The 24,673-nt window shown below is 39.6% G+C and overlaps 2 protein-coding genes across 2 annotated transcripts in view; one reads left to right on the top strand and one right to left on the bottom strand.

Moving 5' to 3' along the window:
• LOC126393055 (polycystic kidney disease protein 1-like 2) overlaps nucleotides 1-6,454 on the bottom strand; it is a 68,060-nt gene extending 61,606 nt beyond the window's left edge. The window contains 1 exon segment of the mRNA XM_050048896.1: nucleotides 6,397-6,454. Within this exon segment, the coding sequence (XP_049904853.1) occupies nucleotides 6,397-6,421 (25 nt within the window). The 5' untranslated portion in view covers nucleotides 6,422-6,454.
• Nucleotides 6,455-6,675: 221 nt separating this feature from the next.
• LOC126393627 (alpha-1,6-mannosylglycoprotein 6-beta-N-acetylglucosaminyltransferase A-like) lies at nucleotides 6,676-23,263 on the top strand. Its single transcript, XM_050049903.1, has 20 exons — nucleotides 6,676-6,774; nucleotides 7,753-7,957; nucleotides 8,096-8,186; nucleotides 8,857-8,922; nucleotides 9,153-9,347; nucleotides 10,096-10,290; nucleotides 11,818-11,894; nucleotides 12,206-12,295; nucleotides 12,457-12,516; nucleotides 13,308-13,484; nucleotides 14,309-14,478; nucleotides 14,712-14,840; nucleotides 16,248-16,381; nucleotides 16,531-16,664; nucleotides 17,094-17,237; nucleotides 19,555-19,701; nucleotides 19,856-19,969; nucleotides 20,115-20,189; nucleotides 22,000-22,157; nucleotides 22,989-23,263. Exons 2-20 carry the CDS (start codon nucleotides 7,865-7,867, stop codon nucleotides 23,188-23,190), a joined length of 2,451 nt encoding a protein of 816 aa, XP_049905860.1. The 5' UTR covers nucleotides 6,676-6,774; nucleotides 7,753-7,864; the 3' UTR covers nucleotides 23,191-23,263.
• Nucleotides 23,264-24,673: the final 1,410 nt, after the last annotated feature.

A 24,673-nucleotide genomic window follows, 5' to 3' on the forward strand; every position in this document is an offset into this window, starting at 1 on the left:
ATTTGGCACAGTGGTAGAGGGTCATGGGAGGATGCGAATGAAGCAATATTACATCAATTGGCCAAAGGGGGGCGCTATAGCAACCGATTGAAATTGCAAACTTTGAATGGGCATATCTCATGCCCCCGTATGTGGTGAGACATGAAACTTTGCACAGAGATGCCTCTCCTCATGAGGAACAAATTTGCCTCAAGAACCCATAACTTCCGCTTATATTGATTTTCTGCCATTTTGAATTTTTTGACAACAGTTTGACCGATCTGCATGAAACTCGGTGAACATAATCTAGGGACCAATATCTAAAGTTCCCGCTTGGCAAAAGTTGGAAAACTTACTAAAACTGAGCTTCTATAAGGCAATGAATATTGCGGAGGGCGTGGCTCATCACATAAAGGTGTATAACATCTCAAGGGTTTCATTGATCACCACTCAACTTTGTAGGCATATGACCACACATAATCTGAGGGGATCCCTCCATTATTGACCCCATCAAACAAAATGGGGGGCTAGAGAGCTAATTTCTTATCTAGGCCTAACCGCCATATCGATTTTTACTAAACTTGGTATATATGTAGAACAGGACGCCTCAAGGTGACTGGAGAAATTTAGCTCTAATTGGCAACTGGGTGGCGCTATAACAACAGAAAATGCTTAAAAATGGCTAAAATGTGACTGAACACTGTGACTCCCCCTGTGGCCGGATGTTTGGGGGTTTTTTTTCTAATTTTTGGTATGACTAAGTCATGGTATGGTATGCTGTACATAATCATGTAAACTGTCAGTGTGTCATTCTGTCAGTCAGTCATTCTGTCTGTCCCACGTTTTTCTATGGTCAATCTATGTGAAACTGCACATAGGCATTGAGGACTGGCATAGGTAGAAGGTGATAAAGCTACCAATGGATATGGACTAGTATAAATAACATGAAAAATGTAAGCCTAAACCTGTTCTTACTAGGAACAGTACTCAGTTCCTAGTAAGGATCTTAGTATCATACAAGCCATGATCTCGGCCAAACTGAACTCTTCATATCGACAAATACACATTTCTACACCCAACCACCTAACAGTAAGAAAAGTTTGTACAGTAAAAAGGATGTCTGTGCTTTTGTAATATCCTTCTTTCAATCCTTAATAGATTTTTATTCTATATGCGTGACTGAAGCTCTGTACGAACAGTCTTTTTCATGATGATCCAGTATGCTGTGAGAAAAAAAAGTACATTCACATCAGACTGAGCGTGAGTGAACAGCAGCACCCACAGGCACCTGCTATCAGTGTGTTTTGTAAAAGGCTTTTTACCCTCTCGGCACAACATAAGAGGGTGGCTTTTGTTATCACAACATGAAAACAGACTTGTCTGTCTTAGTTATTGGCTCTACAGAGATATAACTGTGGCTTCTCTATTTTTAGTGCATGTTGTTTTTGTTGCATTACGGCTTATCTTCATATCTAAGGGCCTGTTCTACTAAGCAGGTTCACTGAATTATCTGAATAACGTTGTGGGAAATAAGAACAGGCCTCTTAATGTCTAAATTGCCAACTTGAGGGAGTTCTGAGTAATACTAAACAAATTTATCTGAATAATTCAGTAAACCTGCTTCTTGGATCGGGTCATTTAATTTGTAGAGCTGCATCCTGTACGTCATAATGTTCTGAAGTCACTTAAATTCGATAAAGTATACTGGGGTAAATAGAAATAACCTGAGTGTTTCTTTCTAGTTAGTTAATTTAAATTCAAAACTATTACATCTAGAAGAAGCTTTAAAGGGATCGGATTCAGGGGCTGTTTTTGACTGAAAATGAATCTAATATTTATAACTATGTTTTCATTAGTTTATTTGCCTGAAAATAAGAACTGTTGTGTTTTTGTTACCTTGGAATGAGCTGTTTATATCTACATACAGAGCAGGTCCTCTCCCACAGAGTCCGCCATGTTGCTCTACAGTAGCCCAGGTTGGACAAATCAAAAGCCCTTTTTAGATAGGAGTTGTGCAAATTTACAGGAAAGCCAAATCAGTCTTTTTCAGCATTGGCAGTATAAAAACAAAATCGGGGAGTGCGGCAAATTGCCACCTACCTACTTTTTTTTATACGGAATGCGCCTTTTTCAGGGCAATGGGGGCTGTGAGCAAGTAACAAAACGTGTAGCTCAGCGTGTGACGTAAACAGTGATGTGGGAGGGAAGCCACGCAGCGTGTGACGTAAACAGTGATGTGGGAGGGAAGCCACGGCTAGTCAGTCCTTCGGCAATTCTCTCATAAGTCAGCCCGTTCTTCACCGTCCCCGTCATCTGACGGTTAATGGCCTCTTTGTTTGCAAGGACGAGGAGGGCACGAAATTCTTTGTCTCCCCAGTTGCTCATCTTTACAGTGTCTGTCAGGTTTGTGTTTCCCTCTTGCTACTAGCTGCTCGCTAATTCCTGCTATCAGCTGTTTCCTGTTTATCCACCACCAGTGGGTCGCACGTGCGGCGTCATCAACAGCTCCTCCCACAAGTCTTCAACAGCCCCTCCCATTGCGGAAGGCTGCCTCGGTCTGTTTAAACTGAAAGGATTCCGCCAATATGACTACCCTACGAGGCGGAAAATTGGGCATCAACTTGCCAATCCGGCTCTGTGTGTATAAACGCTCGCAGCTTGCCGGCAAAACGGCCCAACATCCGTGGAAAATCTGGCAGTGTAAAAGGGGCTAAAGAGTGGCTAAAGATAGTGCCATTCATGTTTTTGTGTTGCCCAACATAGTTCTCCTACATGCTTGGCCAATGGGTTGTCATCACAACTTGTTAAATACCACCACTTTGTCAGTGAACATAACTGGTAAAATGTGATGCACTAGGTATCCTCCTGCGTCTGGTTATTACATTTTGTGATGGCATGTCAATTTATGCTTTTTAGATACATTTTGTTTGTCTTTTTTTAACTGGAAACATGTATAGTTTCTGCCCATTACATGCATAGTCTTTTCAAAATAAACTTACAATGTATCTAAAACACCATGTTTTTATGTTTGTTTCCTTAAGTTGAGGCAACAGAGGCCGAGGTTAGGTTTAAAAAAAAAACCCCATCATGGTTTGGATTAAAATAAGCAGCCTACGGTTGTTGTTACTATCATTATATAACACCACGTGATGTATGTGACCTGATGTACGTCACTGCCATAGCATGCTACACATACTAGCAAGCTACATTGTTATTCAAATAATTCTAATTCTTTTGGTTTCACATTGCAAATGAACAGCGGGCTCCCAGGTCAAAGTCCGGTGTTTGTTTGGCCTGTTCTGGGGACTTTCTCACTCTTTATATTATGGTAGTTACCGTAGCATTACAAACTGCTGCCCGCCTGTGCGTTTCATAATGCCGTCAAAGGTGCCTTTGTGCGTCAGTATCTTATGTTAACATCCACTGACAAAGCAGTGGTAGTTGATGACTTCAGTTGCTGGCTGCTGTATGAACAACTGCCACTGCCCAGCACTTATTATACTGCTGCTAAAGGTCCCTTTGTGTGTCAGTCTCTAACCAGATCACTGACAAAGCAGCAGTATTTGATGAGTTGGTAACTGGCTGGCTTGGCAGACAGGAGAAGTTTCAGTTTCTGCCACCAAATCCTACACGTGGTGAATACCAGTCTTATAATTCCAGTAAGTTGTGGTATTCACCAAGTTTTTTTTCAGACTGTTTCAAAGTTCTAGTTGGAGTTAGCAAAGTATCCAACAGTCCTCCAGTTGCTGCCAGAAAAGAGCTGTGGTGTTTAATTAAAGCCTGAGTTAAAACATTTGACCTTTCAACAGGTTCAGAGTGGCCATTGGAAAGTTCAGAGTAGCAATAGCAATAGCAGGAAGCAGCCATTGCCATCAAAAAAAAGAAAAAGGCTTTGTTGGCTGACACTGCAGATACACAGAGATTACTAATTCATTTAAGCAGTCTGCAGCACCAGCAGGTGATGATGAGGACAGTGGTGAGGAGCCTGAAGCAGGAACATCAGAGAGGCGTGAGCAGCTGGCAGCAGGTGCTGCTGTGTCAAGATTACATGTTTTGTGCTGTAAACAAGCTAAATAAACTAATTAAAGACACAGATGTTTTTGTTAACTTTGGGGTTAAATGCAGAGTCGGACTGAGTGCACAAACTTTTAGAGAAGATCACTCCAAATGTGTGCATTAAAGAGACAAAAAATGTCCCCAAAATTTGACTTGACATGGGTAAAATAAACATGTAAATCTGATACTTTTCTTCTGGACTATTCATCAGTTCTTTTCGTGTTATAGCCTGTAAGGTACATAATATCTGATAGCTAGCCCAGCAATAAATACTCTACAGGTGAACATGAACTCTACTCTGCAGGTGAACTCTGAGCAAGAAAGAGAAAGGGATGGAGGAGGAGGGTGAACCAACACAGATCCAATTACAGCTGCACTATTGACTGTAGTATTCAGTGACTATGAAGTCGAGATACAAACTGAGGGGGCAGGTGTCAGAAGGACATCCTTAGCAAAAAAACTGTATTAGTTTTACTGCTAGAAAGGCTCCTCTATCTCTAAGTAACAGGCTAAATTTCAATCCCAGTCCACCCCTGCCTATAAAGGCATGCTATGCAGGATTGTCAGTTACCATTTGTAAATAAGCTCACCAACAAAAGTGAAAGTAAAAGCCAACCCCAGATTTGCTTTTGTTTGCCATTTCACCTTGCTTTATTTGCATATTTTTGAGCATGCTGTGTTTCTTGGACTCCAGCTGCTTACGAACTGGCAACCGGTCACTACCTTTTCAGAAGCCTTGACCTCACCTATGCACTGTGGGTGCGCATGCTCATGAACGTCCTGTGCACAGATAATAATGAGAAAATACAGGCAGAGGGCAGAGTCTCTGCAGAAAAATACACCGCCAAACACTTCTGGGGGGCCATATGTGGCGATTGAGAGAGATTACTTCTGTATGAGTATGTACTGTATGTTGTTATTCAGGAAAATCCTGCATAGTATACCTATAATAATAAGCTATACATTAGTATGATAAGCGACTTCTGTTTTGGATTCCATTGATTATCCATGTTGACATTCAAAATGATCAATAACTTTGTCAAATATCAACCATTCGAACACCAAACCTGCTCCTGCTGATGATACATGGCGCTATTTCTGACAATAAGTTATTTGAAGCCGACTTCAGATATGGGTGCCAGTAATAAAGACAGATGCGTCTATTTACAGATGGATTTGAATACTCTTTGAGCTGGCCAGTTGAAAATTCTTACTAAAATAAACACATGGCAATGGACACACACGGGGAGAAGCTAGTAATAAGGTCTGCGAGTAAGGAGGTCAGGTGAGGTCATTAATCCATCCTTGCAAAAAAGCTGACAGCCAAAGACACAACCAAGCGCCAACCTCTGAGGCTGAAAAATGAAGCCAATCAGTACGTTTACATGGACAGTTTAATTCCACTTTTAATCGGAATGAAAGGCCAGTGGTCATGTAAACAGTCATTCCGACTGAAAAATGGTCATTCAATTCTGTCAACTGCGCCCCCAAATGGCGAAAATCCGGTATTACCAACTTGATGCGTTTTTGTTTTTTTTTCCGATGTTACTTGTCTGGGATGGGCTGCTAAGTATGGTAGCTGACACAAAAATGCAAATGTCCTTATCTAGAGCCAGTGTTTGGTTTGTCCGTTCCGGTCTACTGAAGCAAAATAGCAGGCTCAGTGGACCCGCTCAGTATGTAGCTCCGTTACAGATACAGCTCATTGTAATGTAACAAAAACTCAACAATTCTTATTTTCAGGTGATGATGCACAAAATTATATAGAAATTATATTATCTTCCATTTCTGCCAATATATTCCTCTACATCCTGCACACTGGACCTTTAACTTATTCATCTTTCAGAGTCAAATCTAACATTACTATGGCAGATCCTGAGTAAAGTGAATGAAGACCTTCAATGCACAGAAACACTAACAATAGGGGAAACAGAGGGCTGTTTGCCCTGAGGTGCATTTTTGTTTTAGTACATGGAATGTATTAGTGCATAAGTTCCCCTTCCAGTTTTTATTGATGTATTCCTAAAGACAATTCTACACCCAAACTGAAATGAGTGCTACAGCAAAAGTGCTTGCTTGGTATTCAGTAAATATAATATAGAAGTTGCACCTTTTGATTGAATTTCCTGGTAAACAGTAATATAAGGAAATTTAGAACATTTTGTGATTAGCTTAATTGAGGGTTTGACGTACTACTTTCAAAAATTAAGTTAATGTTTAGTACACCAGCATATGCTAAACATCAGCAATCAGCATTAATCAAATTAAATATGTGCAATTTAAGAGAAGTCAAATGGATGTAACGTAAGTTAAAAACAGTAGAAGTAAAAGAAGGAGAATAAAAGTAACTACAGTACATACCCAGCTGATCGAGCCCATACAACATGGGATGAGAGCACTTATACACTGGTGTAACACAGAGAGGACATACTGTATGTTTTAGGACCAAAAAAAAAGGAAACCACATAATCAAAACAAAACACTGACATGACAGACTGAAGACGTGTAAAACAGGTTGGCCTTTCTTGGAGGCTGCAAAGAGGGGCTTATTACCACAAGTCACACTGCAGTTATGCAGACTGACAGGTTAGCAAACTGGTTATATTGAGGTGCTTTAAAGTCTGACAGGGCATCTGTCCCAGAACTTGTCCTGTGTGTAGATCATTTGCATCTGGGAGATACCGCCAGAGAACAGTCAATGGTCAAACAGTCATCATTTGGTTACAGGACTGTCCAAAGGTAAGTGTTATACTTCTTTACTGTGGAGATGAGAGCTATACTTGATACTTAAAACAAAAATGTCAGTGTGTTACACTGCCTTAGAGGAGACACAAGGGAGAGCCATAAAGAAATGTGTGTTATGCTAAATGAAGTGTGGAGCCAGTAGGGAAAAGTTTTCTAGCATTGTGCCATTCATCATCATTATCATTGTACTATTGTAGCTTCTCACATCCCTCGTGCCTTTAATGTATAATTAGATGTGGGATGTTAAACAATAAAGGAACATCAACAACATAAATCATAATCTATGGTCTGACATGTCACATACATTAATTCATTACATACATATTTAATATGCAGGTGTCATATACAGGTACTATATCATACTGCTGCTGTCCATTTTTGACTATTACTATACAATATAATATAGTACACTGCATTTTATTTTTTTATTTTTATTTATCTATTTACAATTGAATACATATTAGTTGTTAGTCCCTCAGGCTGTGGCAGGCAGATGCATGAACTTGTCTGGGGATCTGTTCCCAGCACCACCCACTTCAAGAGAAAGAGAATGTGCATGTTGATTGAGCCTAGGCAGATGCATTTAGCCACCAAAAGAGCTGTCGTCCCTTCATCTGGGAGGACTGCTAGTTTCTGCTGTGAGGAAGTTTGTGATTTTCTTAGCTATTTCTCCAAAATGGAAATCTCTGACTGAGGGGAACACACAGTCACACTGGCGGAGGAAGTACACTTTCTACCTCACCCGTCGAGCAGTTACTACACAGATCGATGCTCCCCTCTCGCCAGCCATGCCTGTCTGTGTCTCCCTGTTTCTCCTGCCAGGCGATGGTCACTCAGCCTGTATTTGGTCAGGCTTAGTCTTCGTTTCCTGTCTCTGACAGAGTGCAGATATTCAGTCAATTTATATTCTCTGTTTAGGCTCAAATAACAATTACTTTGTGTTTCTCTCTCTCTCTCTCTTTGACACATCAGATACACTCCTTTACTCCCGTCTCACCACTGAACATGCAGAATTCTATGTTAAGGACACTCTGCATTAATGTAACTTTCAACTCTACTGCATCAGGCTGAGCCCATTTGAATCATGAGAAGGTCAAAGGACCCCCTGTGGAGGACCTTGTTTTTGCTACTGGTCATTGGTTTCATCTGGCTTCTGAGTCTTCCATATTTCATCCTGGTCTGTATTCTCATTCATTCATTCACCTATAACATAAACATTAAAGTCAGGTCACAACTGTTTGCCTCATACAAACCTTTTCTTAAATTCAGTGTTCTGTGTTGTGTGACGTATCTTGTCTGTCTGAACTGACTTTAGAGCAATGCTGAGCAAGGGGGCATCAGTGTGGCCGGTCACAACACACTGAGACAGCACGGCAAAGTGTGGATGGAAACAGGCAGGGCTGAAGGTGAGAACAGAGGAGAGGAGAGACTTTTATACACATTTTTGTGTGTAAGAAAATAATCACAGTGAGTAACACGCTCCCTCTTCCTCACATAGCTGTTAAGCAGTAAAGCAAATGAGGTATGCATGTTTTTCATACTGGGCAGATACCACATGTAGTAGGCTACATCTATTTAGTTAGCATTGTTCACCAGTGGAGCTTATTTGAATGGAGAATGATTAACCCTGCACACTGTAGAACTGAGGGGAAACAGGTTGTAACGTGGAACTGTGGGAGAAACTGTGGGTGAAATTTCTTTTGATTGCAGTCTGCAATCCTCGCTGCTCGATGTCACTGAATCCCTGTAAATCTTACACACTGGACCTTTAAGGACATTAGATACAGCTAAAGAAACATCCAAATAGGAGCTATTCATGAGAGGGGATACAGGATGTAAAATAAGGAGTGAAATTAAGGTAACAGTGGATAAAATTTCACTAAGTCAATAACTTTCTGTGGAAAAATATTTTTTGTTATGTCAGTAGAATCTTTTGCATCCTGAAATATTGTTTTTTTTTTTCTTGTTTTTTTTAAAGAATTGACTTGGTAGTAGACATCACAGCCTCCACTCTCCTCTCTCTCTTAATTCCCCCTGACTTTTCTGCTCAAAAACATTTCCCCTTGTCTTTCCTAGAAATAATGAAGAGTATTGTTACGTTTGTGGATGATCTCCTGAACATCGTGGGATCCTCTAACAACTGTAAGCAAACTGTCCAAAAGAAGATGGGTTTTTTTTCTGCCACACAAATACACACTCATGTCAGTAAATATAATATTTCAAAACTGCATTTTTATCAAATTTAAATAGGAATTTCTGGAGTATTATTTGCTAACTGATATGACTAATGACTGTTGTTGAAATTCTTGAAAATATGCTCAAAGCAAAGGGATAATTACTCAAATGAACATAACAAACTCTCTGTCTCTCAGTCTCTCCCATGCCTCCATTGAGGAACTACAAAGAAGAATTACAGTCACTCCAGATTAAAATGGAGGCAGAAAAAGAGAAGGAAAAAATGAGGGATGAGATGATTAAGGAGCTGCGTTCCGAAAAACTCCATCTCCAGCAACACGTGGCTCAGGTGGAGAAACTCCTAAAGCTACAGGCAGAGAAGGTCAAATCTGGTAAAAATGACTCTTGATCAATTCAAGAACTGAATGCTAAGTGAATTCCCCCAGATGCAAGTTTTCATATAAGAAACTCTACCATGACAGTGCAGAAAGTTGTCCAAAATGATTAAAGTTATGTCTAAAGTATGTTATGATTTTCCTTCTCCTCCCTACTGAAGGCTGTATCTTTAGAAATGGGTCAATAGTGAATATTTGGTTTTTCAAAATAGGCAAAGTAGTTTTGCAAAAATGCTGGGCGCTGTAGCTTTTAGCAAATGTTTCTTAAAGATGAACTACAGGTGCTGCTGTTAGGGGCTACTTTCAGCCATGGATTTATTTGCATTTCTTGCTGTACTAAGTTTACGACAGCAAGACAGCGTAAATGGGATTGAGTACAATAAATTAACATGTCATCCAGTGGTGTAGCTCACTGATGTTTTTTGTTTGTTTGTTTGTTTGTTTTTTAATAGATTTTGGACAATAATGGAGCTTTATGACGAGGAAAAAGATAGAAAGACTTTTTGGTCTTATCATGTTTCGTTACTGTCATACAAATACACACTTATTCCACAGCTCTCAGTTAACATCAAAATACATTTTCAGTGAAGAAACACTACATCGAAATAAAAGAGAAATATTCACTGAGTTATAGTTGTATAGAATGGCCAGTTGCTTAAACAGTTTTTTTATGATGCAAGCTTCTTGAAAATATGTTCAGAGCAGAGGGTTGCTGACTCAACACAACAAACTCTCTTTCTCTCAGTCTCTCCTCCACCTCCCTTGAAGAGCTACAAAGAAGAATTTCTGTCACTCCAGATTAAAATGGAGGCAGAAAAAGAGAAGGGACAAATGAGGGATGAGACGATTAAGGAGCTGCGCTCGGATAAAATACAGCTACAGCAGCAAGTGGCTCACTTGGAGGAACTCCTAAAGCTACAGGCAGAACAAGGCAAAACTGGTAAAATTACTCTTGATCAAATTACGTGCAGAATTCTAAATATAGTTCCACAGTGCCTGCTTTTAACATGGAGAAACTCAGTACATGCAATTTATTCTGAAGCGATTCCAGTCATGTCAGCACACAAGTGGTGATCTGAGATTGGTCATGTGGGGATATGAAAAAAATCACAGAACAAAAACCTTGTCTAGATGTACCTTCTTGACTATCTAGTCTATTGGCTTTATGTTATTCTTTCTCTCATTGTCAGCAATTTCAATGACATGTCACATATACTTAAGATTTAAATCTTCAATGGATCAAAAATGAAAGAGGTGTTTTTTTCAGAAAAGGCTAAGTCAACACATTCTCACTCCGACCTCGTCATTTATCGGATTTATACACATTTGGTACTTTAGTAAGTTTACTACAGCAAGACAGCGTAACTGGAATTGAGTTAAACTCCAGTCCACCACAATGCATATATTACCCACATAATCTATAAATATATATCTATTATATATATAAATATATAGTATAACCTCATGATCAGGATGACTGCAATCACAGACCAATATGCTGATGGGAGTAGAGAGGAAAGTAGTATAAAGACTGAAAGTCCTTCTAGGCATGCTGGAGTGGTGGAAGGGTTAAACAACACAGGACTTTCCCCTAGGTGTTTCGGCACCATGTGAAACCAAGTGAACTTTGAGCTATGTTAAGGTTAAGGAATAAAGAATAAAGAATATAATGATTTTTTGGTTAGTTTTAAAACACACCACACTTAGGTTTCCCCTTGAACAAAGGTACCCTTGCCTTTGCAATGAAAGCAGTCTAGTAGCAGAAGTCAGTTGTGCCAATAACATCGACCTGTTGTTGTGTGTTAGACAGCATCCCAGTACATGGCAATAATGGGTCAAACTACTAAATCATAAATGTGAACCTGTTCCACTACACTGTACAGATGCTTTCATTTCTAATATAATATAGCAAACACTCTGTGCTCGCTCAGAGAAACACAGAGAAACAGGGTGCATCAGGGTTCTTAGTTTGTTTTTACAAAAGCCTTTACTTTTTTTTGGTTCCATGCAGGAATTGGCTTTAATGCTGCTGCCTGCAACTACTCCTGAAATGTAAAAAAACATCTTCGCCTTTGTGTGACTGGACTCGCTTATTCAACCAATGTCCCTTCAGGGGATTTTACCTCAGGCGGCTGAATTTCTTTGCATTTATCCAGTGAGAACTAGTTAAAACCACTCCTGTAGGCAGGTGGTGAAAACATGAAGGTTGTCCTCCTCAACATGTCTTGAAGGTTAAACTTTAAATATTTGAATTTTAGACTTAGAAAGAATGAATGATGTTTTTATTACATTTACATTAGTGGCAGTATTCCCCACTTCATTAAGCAGGAATTTGACACAGTCTCCTCCAGCACTTATTCCAATGATATCACTAATTGGACTCAGAGTGAAATAACTAAATAAACAAAATGAAGAAATGAATACATTTTAATGAACAGAGCATCCATGCTGTTTGTGTGTTTCTCAGAAGATCAGATCATAGAGGATAAAAATTGCCCACTGCCACCCATGGATGGATACCCAGACTGTATGAAGAAATTGAAGGTAACAAGTTTCTTTATCATTGTAGTAACAACCTTTCATTAAAACCTCATTGGTAAAAAAAATCCTTAGAATGAATTAATTTAGTGACTACTCATTCAGTCATGTTTTCAGTGTACATTGAAAAAAATGCATTTCTATTCTAATATAATATAAAGAGATTAAAATATGGAAGATATTGTACAGCAGCGGTCTTGCCCTTGAATAGCTTATGTTAAGTGTTATGTTCCACTTGGACCGCGTAAAGCATTTTGTTGATCAGAATAATGTACTTGTTTTTTGTTGTGACCCCCTGTGGCGTGTTTGTTCTCCAGTGGATGAAGGACATGTGGAGGACTGACCCTTGCTACAGCAGTCATGGGGTGAATGGATCTCTGTGCTCCTTCCTCTTCTACCTCAGTGAGGTACCCAAGTGGCTTCAGCTCTCATATCACACAGTAACACAGCTCAGTGAAGACCTCATCACATTCATTGTAGTGCTCAATTTTGTAAATGCAAAAAGATGTAAAAGTGTATGATCAATGCTGATGTAGCTGCCCCCTCTTTCTTTCTGTGTTGTGTTAAGATAGAGCCCTGGTGTCCTGTACTTCCAGGCCGAGTGATTCCTGAAGATGTAGTGGAAAAGGTAAAAGCAAAAACGAAAGAATGTCAAGACTGCATGCTAGTTGTGTGTATTTGTTGTGAGTAAAATATATATAATCTTTGTAATCTTTTTCTAGCAGTAGCACACACCCTAAACCTACGCAAAACATTTTTCATTGTCCTCTGAGCTCATTTTCTAAACTAGTGCTAGTGCGCATGCGCCCACGCGTGCAGCCTGTTGCAGTCGCTCCTGCTTGTTTTCTTGGTTTAGCACACACCCTAAACCTACGCAAAACATTTTTCATTGTCCTCTGAGCTCATTTTCTAAACTAGTTGCCTACATAGCCTGATGGTTGATGTCACTTTAATGCTAGTACTGTATGTGGTGTTCATGGTCCAGGAAAGCAAAATTTCAAACTGACACAAATTGGAGTAGAGACATTGGCAATGATTTGTGATCCTCTTAAGCTCAGTTGGAAAGAGCAAATTTGAGTTATCAATGCTAAAGAGGTAAGAAGTCATTTTGCTTTTAGGAGATTCGGAAGTCCAACACAAATTAACAAAAAATGGTAGCTAGAAGGGCACATAGAGAACGCAGATTTCTGCCAAAGCCAGATGCCCTGTCTTGCAATGTTAACAAAAGTGAGAAATAATTTGTGATGTATCCACCCTGTGATTCAGACCTGCTCCCAAATTGAATGTCTTCCTCCTTGGCCCATGCTACACCCCTCCACCAAGTTTCATGAAAATCGGGCAGGTAGTTTTTCTGCAATCCTGCTGACAACAGTGTAACAAACTGACATCCCACCCTAAATTTTTTGTCTGTTCTCACAGGCAGAGCCTGACGATGCAGTGGTACAGGAAAGTTTTAAAGATCTGTACCCCCCTCTGGAAAACAGAGTCCAGTTTCGTTGGATACGCCAAAGAATTGGCAGTATGGAGAAGATTTGGGTTGATGCTGGGCGCTCTCTTTCAGCCAAATACAACCTCACAGAGAGAAAAGCCAAACAGGTAATGTATACCTCCCATCTGTTTTTATTGGAACACTAATTGACCGTTCCCTTACCCCCGCCCAAAGAGCTGTTTGTTCTCACATGGCACTATGGTGATGAGGGGGACTTATTTCCATCTGCAATCATTTTTAAACACAGGTCACTCTAATGACCTTTAATGCTGTAGCTTACTATGGCATTCACTGATTTAACATAGAGAGAACATGTGCAGGTAGTTCTGATTCTGTTTTGGATTTTTTTGTCATCAATCTTTATTCATATAACACTTTTCATACAAACAGAATGCAACACAAAGTGCTTCACACAATAACAACAATAAAACAATACCTAAACAATATTTAATAATACTAATTACTTAGTGAAAAAATGGGAGTTGAGAAAACAGGAACTGTGACATGTATAGTTCCATAGTGATGCTCATGAAAGGGACACATATTAATTTCTTGTTAGAGAATGCTTTTAGAGCTGGCTGCCTCACTTCCACCTTAAATTTGGTTCTCATTTCAGTGATACTAAAACCAGGAAAACAAGTTTATAGACGTGAATGACGTACATATAGACCTTACTATTTCTTGAACTCAACTAAACTGGCCTTCCATTATACATTGCAAGGGTATTTAATGTTGTCTGTGAAGGAAATGAGCCATCAGGCGCAGCCACTTTATCCTTAAATGCTCAAAGAGCTTTTCATGTGATAGCCATATTATTTTGAAATCTTAGAAAATTGCTTTTGGGATCCAAGTGGGCAAAATATCTTGACCAAATTAAAACGTATGAAACAAAGGAGAGTAATCTCATTCCCACACATCTACCCCTCCCCAGATTCTGGTTCATCCTGGAGCAGTTACAGATGAATCACGTGCTAGAATAGCAGAGGCTGCCTTCAGTGGTGGCCCCCTTGGGGAACTAGTCCAGTGGAGTGACCTCATCTCCACACTTTACATCCTGGGTCACCATGTTCACCTTACTGCCTCCATACCTGACCTCAAGCAGTGAGTATGCACACTAAAAGAGGTTTCAGGTAAATGTATGGGAATAGGATATATGTCACAATAAAGCAGTGATTATGGCTGAAAAACACCATGCTCGTAATGTGCCATTTTGAGGCTAGAACTAGTTGATGTGTACATTTCCACTCATTCCATATTTTTCCTTAATTGCTACAGATGTATAATAACTCTATTTCTGTATATCCATTCTTGTGTTTATCTCTCTCTCGCTCTAGTTTTTTTGGGATTAAGACAGGTAGCTGCCCACCTCATACTAAAAAAGTGGAAGCAGACCTGATCTATACCGACATTATCGGCCTTAGACAGATTCAGGCACTGCTAAATACATCTTGGCTCAAATACAGGTGAGTATCAAGAGCCTGGTCCTGACATTATTTTAAAGCACTTGTGAGTTACATGAGAGTGAGACTATGTGCACATACAGTGTCAGTGAAAGAGTGAGATGTCTCATACAGTGATGCCTTATCAGAAGTATACAAATTAAATGCAATTCACCTATGTTTTAGCATCTGTATAAGGTCCCATCTGATGAAGATGATAATACCGTATTTCAGTCAGGACGATTTCATTTAATAGAGTCTAAAGGGGTAGAGATGTCGTGAACAGTGCCAGACCTAGCACCCAAGCTTCCCCTGACCCCTTGTGTTGTAATTTTCTGCTACTCCAATACTCTCCACATACACAGTTGCCCTTATATTTAGATTTTTTTTTTTTTTTTAAAATCACCCCTCAGACAAGTAGATGATTAGCTCAGGAGAGCAATATAAATTTAAAAAGAAGACTGAAGATGTCCTTCAGTGGAGAAGTAGTCAAGAGGCAGCAGAGAGGGGAGTCAAGTATGAGTCAATTGGTGATTATGCTGGCACAGAGGTTACAGAGGGTAAAGTGATTTTGGCAAAATTCTCAGAAAAAGAAAGGACTAGATGGATCCGAGTTCAAACTTGTTGGGTGCAATTACTGTTTTGTAATATCTGCTTTTATATAAATGATATAATTTCACCAGGAATAATAGCAAGCCAGAGTCTGAGGCCTGTAAAGACGGAGTGGGTTGGAGATATTGATATGATAAAAGACAATGTCAAATAAGGTAATGAGGTATCTGGCAGAAAAAAAAGGAGAGAAAGACTAAAAGAAGGAAAAGGTAATTTAGCAGTTCCTTGTCACATTTAAGGAAAAGGAAAACAGAAAGAACAGATGCAGTGAAGGAATATAGATGGAAAACTATATAACCGTTTTAAAATTTCATCAGGGGAAATGGAGCAATTCTGATTTCTGACGAAATCGAGAGAATATCCACAGGCATTTCTGACGAACAGAAAGTGGATGTTCTGCCATCACTCAACTTCGCATCCCCAGGTTTTCAAAGACCCTGTGGAAATTCTGAAAGCAGAAGAGTGGAGGCTTTTATGGTGACATATAAAAGCTATGTTTTGGTGTTTTGGAATTACGTGGTCAGCAATCACAGAGTGTAATGTTCAGATGGATAGATAGATAGATAGATAGATAGATAGACGGACGGACGGACGGACGGACGGACGGACGGACAGACAGACAGACAGACAGACAGACAGACAGACAGATAGATAGATAGATAGATAGATGTGTGGATGGATGGACAGATGGTTGGGTGGATGGATGGATAGATATATAGATAGATAGATAGATAGATAGATAGATAGATAGACAGACAGACAGAGATATGATGTGTGTATTGATATGTTTATGTGTGTGTACCTTTGTCTGTTGACCAGGTGCAAGTTTCGTGTGTTGGACACTTTCGGCACAGAGCCAGACTTCAATCATGCAGCTTGGGCCCAGAAGAACAACCTTAAGAGTCCATTTGGCGGCCTGCACCTGATCCCTATGCAGTTCTACACCATGTTCCGTATGTTTCTGCTTCTTTCTCTTTTCCAACAGCTCATTGTGTGAGTTACATATGTAGGTAGCTTGATCAGAGAAGAACAGAAATGGCTACTTTTTTTTTTCTTTTTTAATACCTGCCTTAATAAATGTGTGTTCTCTTACTGTGAGCAGCTCATACACCAGACAACACATTCCTGGGCTTTGTGGTGCAGCACCAGCTGACCTCTGAACAAACTGAGCAGTTAAAGTCTACCACAAGACAAAACCAGGCACTTGTGTACGGCAAGAGAGCCTCGTTTTGGAAGGTAACAATGGACTGACATTGAAATAGAAAAAAAATAATAATTTTTCCGGGAAGTACTCTATAAGATATTTATTTCCTCAGGCACCTATATTGATTTGAAAACTAAAGAAGTGTCCAGGTTCTAGTTAGGGGTGGCTGGATAGAAAAAAAACTGTTGAGTAAAACAACCTGGTAGACAAATTTTCCAATGAAGAGGAAATAATGAAGGAACTTTTTTTTAAAATTTTTTTTCATATTTTAGGAACAGTTTTGATTGTTATATGCCTTGAAAACACCCCTCATTCTACCTTTTGTGTGTTTAGTAGTTTGTCGGTTCTCTCTTTTTTTTTCAGACATCCCCTTACAATACCAACTTGTCAGGTGTAATATGTGTCGCATCCATTGATTTTCCAGCAAATCACCATTTGTTTCCTCTGCTGTTTCTCTGCAGGGTAAAGAGGCTTATCTGGACATTATCCACAAGCACTTAGAGATCCATGGGACGGTCGATAACAGTGCTACTATTCCAAATTATGTGAAAAACCACGGCATTGTCAAAGGCACTGAGGTTCAGGCCTTGTTGAGGCAGAGCAAGGTGAGTGTGTGTCTCCCTTTAATTTACCCTTGAGATTTGCTGGCTTTACTTCTTCCAACATACAGCCCACTGCTGTATTTATAAAAACAATAACAGTGAACAATAACTGTTCCCTCATTTGATGGAAGTGACGACAAAGAAAACAACAACAGCAAAAACAGGAACTAAACTCTTGGGTATAACCATTAAACAGAAAATGTCTTGTTGATTTCAAAATGGGCAGAGCTATCAAAATGTGTCACTCATGTCTATTTTCAGGAGTGTTAAAGGTCCAGTGTGTAAAAATTAAGGGGATATAGTGGCATCTAGTGGTGAAGATTGCAACCAGCTGAAACTTCTCCAGGTTAGAATTCCTTCAGTGGTCATTGGTTAGGAGTTGGTTCTCGGGAGCTGAATTTTCTGCAGAAGTCCATGTTACAAATCAGTGTTTCTCCTTTGCTGTTCGGGACCGCAGACAGGCCGCTAGCCTAGCACCTGCTAATGTGTGCATGTTAAAAACTCACTGTAGTAGGTCTGCAAAAACACAAATGGCACTCTCTGAAGCCAGCGTGTAGTTTGTCTATTCTGGGCTACTGTAGAAACATGGTGATGTGACATGTTAATCTATGTAGACAAGGGTCTGCTCCCTATGTAGATTTAAACAGCTCATTCTGAGGAAACAAAAGCATGATTCATATTTTCAGGTGATTATACACTAAAGAAAACTTATTTTATTATATTCCATATTTGCCAATTTGTCTCCTTAAATCCTACACACTGGACCTTTAAAGGAGATAAGATGTAAAATGTTTGTATATGGCACATGTGCATTATTGGATGTCCTGAACTTCTCAGTTAGACAGAAGGTCAAATGCGTGCCGTTCTGTCCTCACTGAAAGTGGAGGGGAGACTGGCCTGCTGTCTTTTAATAACCTTCGTCTGGAGATAAACCTTTACCAGGGATAAGCACTATCACAAAAATAGACAAGCGACAGATGATAACGTAACTCTTTCGCAATACAGACCTACCGCTTTGAAAAAAGCAGTTTTGTAAAGGGTTGCCATTCAGTGAAATCATTCATCCTTCTTTATGAAAAAATCCCTGAATGAAACTACTTTCAAAGAGATCTCTAAGAGTAATAGATTCAAGGCCCTTCTGACTTATATAGAGTTTGTATAGTTTATGACAAAAACAGATGTTAGTTAAAAAGCATAGTGGTTTATGTTGCGTATGTAGTTAGTGGACATTTGATTACAGTGTTTATGCTGCAGTACCTATTTATCATATGACAAAGTTAATTAGTACTGTATCTTGTTTTATTGACCTGTATACACCTGTTTTACATGGATGTGTTTGTATGTAATTATGCACAGTATGCAGATGCATTTGTATGTAATTATGCACAATATGTGAATGCATTTGTGTGCACTGTTTTTCCCTGAGGACCACAGGAAGGGTCTGCACAATCACCTGAATAGATGTTAGCATTGTACGTTCCTACAAACCAGGGATATGTTTACTTTTGTATGTTTCATATATAAATATAAATCTCTACGTTTCTTTATATGTTGTTACAAAGCTGTGGTTAATGTGTGATTAGGTATAGCCACAAAAAGCGCTTGGTTAGGGCGAGGAAAACATAATGTTTTGGCTTCAAATTCCCGCTTTGATTGCTACAAACACTACTGGACATGTCCTGGTCTGTTTTTCAAAAACACCTACCTCTGCTGCTTTCCTGCCATCTCACCTGGGTGTCACACAATACATCCTTCTCCTTATAAGAAACTTAGCTCATATACATGTAATTTGAGCTATATCATATGTATGAAATGTACAAATGTAAAATATCAGTGATTTGTAGAAACCTACAGTGCCAACACTGTACTCTGGCTACTGTGCTGGAAGAGCAGCTGTTGCATTGGTGACAAAAAATGGGGATAAACAAGTGATCCAGATGGATTTATTTGCCTGTGAGACTCCATATAGAAGTAATGCCACACACTTCTAGTGGGTTGTAAGTGATGATTGAGAGGGATTACTTCTGTATGAGTGTATACATTGTTTTTCTTTTTTTAGAAAAATCCTGTGTAGTTTATCTTTGGAACATTACTCAAGCAGCATCACACTCTTTTTGTCTGCGTTTTATATAAACAAGAAAAATATGCATGCAGCCGTTTTAGACTCTTCCTATTCGCTGAACTCATCATTTCTTGTCCTGGTGTTGGCTGGCACCATGTGGTGACAGTACAGCAGTGCACATGGTTACCTCTGCATGTGTTGCTTACAAGGGTTGGGACATTCTAAATTGTTTCTTCTTTTATCTTTGGTCTGTTGTAGGTTTTTGTCGGATTGTCTTTCCCATATGAAGGCCCCGCCCCATTGGAGGCCTTAGCCAATGGCTGTGCTTTCCTGAACCCCAGGTTACACCCGCCACAGAGTAGCCTGAACACAGAGTTCTTCAAGGGAAAGCCCAACATAAGAGAGGTCAGGGGGCAAATCTGAGACACTTACCATGAGCTGATAAACACTTAAACCTCAAACAAATGAGCAAGTTGATCCAACATTAAAATCAATCTACTGTCTTTTCCTCAAAAAAAAAGATTAAATTAATTTAATCATTTTCACTGTTGATGTGCAGGTGACATCCCAGCATCCGTATGCAGAAGCCATAGGAGAGCCTTATGTTTGGATGGTAGATATGCACAACTCCACAGATGTGGAGAGAGCTCTCACTGCCGTCCTTAATCAGACTGTAAGTACCCACTAAATATAGTGCCAGATTTACGTCTTTCCCAAAGAGCAAAGTGTAAATACAGAGGAAGCTCAGCATGATGAATACAGAGCTGCAATTTGCCTGTGACATATCAGTAATTATGGGTTTTGCGTATACATTTCAGATTGAGCCCTACCTTCCCTATGAGTTTTCCTGTGAAGGGATGCTCCAGAGGGTCAACATCCTGATTGAGAAGCAGGTTGGAGAAATGTTGGTTTTCAGATGGAAAAGGCATCAGAGATTAGGGGTTCAAGTGGAAGTGTTTTTGCTTTGCCTTTTTTTTGCTTCTTCTTCTTCAGAAATGTTTTTGCAAATTCCTGTGAGATGATACATTATAGACACATACAATTTTCACCAGTTATTGGAAGTTGTGTGCAAATGTTGCTCAAGAAACATGATGCCAATTGGCCACATGGGGGCACTAGACCTCCTCCTAAACCAATAGTCCAATACGAACCAAACTTTCTGTGGATCATTATTCAACCAACTGTATATTAATACATTGACCAATAAACTTAAGAGGGGATGTGGCTCAGCACATAAATAGACCTAAATCCATAACCATTTAGCCAATCATCACAAGACTTGTGATCTGAACATGTCGGAACATTCAACACAACATTCAAATTTTCTCTTCGGGAGTGCCAAAACTGTAGGTTTGAATCGTACCACATTTACTATGGATCATCATTGGAACAAACTTATCAAACACTTGTTGATATCTCACTGCATTTTGAGGATATTGATGAATGAACTTTAAAACTGGTGTGGTTCAGCACACAAATAGACCTACCTCCATAACCACTAGGCCAATTGTCACAAAACGTTGATATGTCTACATCAGTACCTTTAACATGAACTGAAAGTTTCATTCAAATCAACCACTCAAAGCAAATGCAGGCACAGGCGAGGCATAATGCAAATCAGAATATAAATCAGAAACTGTTTGTCTAATCCTTCCAAAACTTGCAGGATATGTTGAATGTTAAATCATGTGTGTAAAATTATTTTGAAATCGCTTAATAGGGGGTGCCATCAGTTGCAAACAACTGCATTGGCCTTTCACATGTACAAACATTTACAAACTTGGTAGATATTTTGAACTAAGCCACTGAAGTATGTCCCCAAAAGCTTACTGCATCTGACCAATAGAAAGTGACCGTGCTGCCAAAGAAGAGCATGGCCCAGCACAAAATTTGGCCATTAAAGGAGCTATATGTAAAAAATCTAAAGCAAATTGTCGTACAATCCTCCTAATATGTCACAGAGACCAAGGAATAATGTTCATATAACATAATGATCTCACCGACAACAATAGTACAGCCAAAATATTTGCATCTAAACATTTTTTTTGCAGTCTGCAAATCATGTTTATGTTTTGAATTTGTGTTTTGGCCTGTTGCGCCACCCACCGCTGTCTACCAGTCACGCAGTCAATAGAGTCTCAGCATCAGTTACAGTTACGACTGAGCTACAGCAGCACTGCAAGCAGCATTAGCAGTGTCCCAGTACATAGCATTCGCAACCGGCTCCTCCTCCGCTGTATCCCAGCAGCAGCGTTAGCAGTGTCCCGGTACATAGCATTAGCAGCTGGCTCCTCCTTAGCTGTATCCCGGCAGCAGCGTTAGCAGTGTCCCGGTACATAGCATTAGGAGCCGGCGGCTCCTCCTCCGCTGTATCCTGGCAGCAGCGTTAGCAGTGTCCCGGTACNGTGCCGCTGTCCAGCAACCTCAAATCTGTAGGGGAGGGGGGGGGGCAGTAACCGTTTTGGCCACATTTTTACATACAGCGCCTTTAATAAATGAGAATCTGTCTGATCAGCATAAAATGTGTTGGTTATTTTTAATGCAGGTGTCGTAAACTGTCAAAGGTCTTGATTCTATGCAGCTTTCAAATTTTAACCCCAGGATCGCCACTAGCGGCTATATGTTCATTATTTTATTATTATTATTATATTTATTATTATGTTTTTTTATTTTCTTCTCATCTTGTTCTCATCTTTACCTCAGGACTTCTGCAATAGTACAGGGAGCTGGCCTCCACTGAGCGCACTCCAGGCTGTGAAGGCGGAAGCGAACAAATCCTGCAAACAGGAATGCCAGAAGGCAGGGCTGATCTGTGAACCTGCATTTTTTCCATACCTTAACAATGCTGAGAATCTTGCAAAGTAAGTACATATGGCGGTGTGTATAGAATCCAGTGACACAAGTCCTACTTTATTTTTTTGTGTCTGTGTTTATGAAACATGGCTTGAAATGTGTTGTATGCAGTGTGAGGAGATGCTCTAACTGGGGGGTATCACCTATACATATATGTATACATATACACTCATCATACCTCTAGCTCTGTTCATTTTTTTCCCATCATTTTTTCATTAAGGCAATTCAGCTGTAAAAAAAAAAAATCACCATGTCATGCATAGGCATTTGTCTTTGGAGAGCTGTCTGCTTTTTTTCTAGCCAACAACTACAAATTAAAAACAGGCAGACATTTACTTTAATATTTTCAGCAGTTTTTTTTAAGCTCATAATTAGTTGGCACTTTTTGATGCCAGCCAACACATACAATTTGGACTACTTTACAGTCTTTTTTATGTGGGAAACACAAATATTGTATGCAAGTTCAAATTACTATTAAATATATCTAAGCTGTCAGAGCCTTCGCAGGAAGCCTTTTCACCACCGCTTAATTACACTGAGCCAATTTTGCCAATTTCAGCAGGTGTCAGAGTTAGCTCTTAAGCTGACAAAAAAAGGAACAAAACAGCTTAAAAACTTAGCCCGGCGCTTTTAATATGAGCCTTTCATGTAGATTCTCCTCTGGAGTTTTGCACAGGTCCCCTTCGCTGGGGTCACTTAATCCAGCCACATATACCTGATATATGAATATAAGAATTTGAATGTTGTAGCTTGCTGAAGATGACTCCATCCTCCATCACTATTTGATTTACAATGATTGATGATGCTAATGATTTCTCCTCCTGTTTGTTTTTCTCCAGCTACAGTGTAGACTGTCAAACATCAGAGTTTTCTGACAGTCACTTGGTGTTCCCAGCCTACAACAGCAGCAGAAAGCACTGTCTGTTCCAGTCTGACCCCCTGCTCTTCAGCTGTGTGAGATCAGACCAATCTTTGATTCGCATCTGCCCCTGTAGAGACTACATCAAGGACCAGATAGCCTTATGCAAGGCATGTGTCTAGCAGCTGGATAGAAAACAAAACCCTATGTACATACAGGTTAACAAAAACCCAATAAACATATTTATGATGATTTTATCTGAATGTCCTGACTCACTCCCTCATAGACTTTGGCTGATGTTCCCATCCTTATATTTCGGGGAGATAAACGTTTGAATTGAGGGTCTGCCATGAATTTTGTAGAGTGCCACTCCCCTGTAACACTGCAGTGTCTGACATGATCTCTTTCCTGAAGAAGGATACCTTTATCCTGTAAATCTCCCACTCCACCTCTACACTCCACGTGGCTCAGTGACACCATGCTCACCCATGTTCATTAAGTTCACCCTGAAAAGGGTCAACAGACTCATACTAGGAGGTGGCACCCAATGTCCTGAACTTTTCTTTAAAATCACCAGATTAGGATCTATGAGACGTAATTGCCTAATATCTGACAAGACCACGTGCCTGGACTTTTGGTATATAACACGAATGTATGTAAATTTTTATGACTGAACAGTTTTACAATGGATTTATCGACAGTTGGGTTAGTATTTATTTATTTATTTATTTATTGTTTTCCACAGTGCGGTGGGGTATGGCATTGACAGGCACGTGTTGGGGATTATTTTAATGGTCTATTGTGTTTCCTTTTTTGTCATTCTTAAAATCCCTTGGCATTTTGTAACTTTCTACTATTGAGCGTGACAATCTCCTTGCATTGTACATGCATTGTTGAAGTATACAGCCAATGTGGCTTGTTACACCCGTCATTGTTGGTATATAATGTAACCTTTTACAGACAACTTATTTGCAGTCATTTGGTAGTTGCCTGAAAACGAGCTTTGCATTTACAAGCTCACATCTGACAAGGGAATTTCCCCTATGTTTCTGTTTTTCTACTTCATCACCATTTCTCTGATGAAGCATTAATTAAATAGTATATTTTAGCCCTCATTTAGTCTACATAGCGTTTAGGGACTAATTCATGAATTCATTTGCCAGCTAATAGGGCTGAGCTTTACCTGATCCACACATAAGAATTAAGCAGCTGCCTTTCTGATAATGATGATAACAGTCATGGGTGTTTCACAGTCTCCTATCAATGTGAAAAGCAGTACACAGACAAAAAATAATAATAATTATAGCTGCTGCGCAGCAATGGGTCGGGTCTGGGCATTTTTAGGCAATTCTGAGCAACAAGCAGAAGAACTGGAAGACATTTAGGAATTTAGCAACACAATCGGCCTTTTGCATTAGCTGAGGCTTGAACTCACAACCTCTGAGACTAAGAATCAATTTCTATCTCACTGAGCTAATCAGTCAGTGACAACTCATACGTAGCTTCACAAAAAGCAGATTTCAAACCACTGTAAAAAATTCAGTTATCGAAACAAAAATCTGAAAATACACATATTGCATCTAGACAGCATGGAGATGTTGGTAATTTATTTTAACAAAAACTGAAAAACTGATGTTTAACTAGTTGAGCTATGTGCAAAGTGAG

The sequence above is a fragment of the Epinephelus moara genome, chromosome 7, assembly GCF_006386435.1.
Source record: "Epinephelus moara isolate mb chromosome 7, YSFRI_EMoa_1.0, whole genome shotgun sequence".
Classification (NCBI taxonomy): Eukaryota; Metazoa; Chordata; class Actinopteri; order Perciformes; family Serranidae; genus Epinephelus; species Epinephelus moara.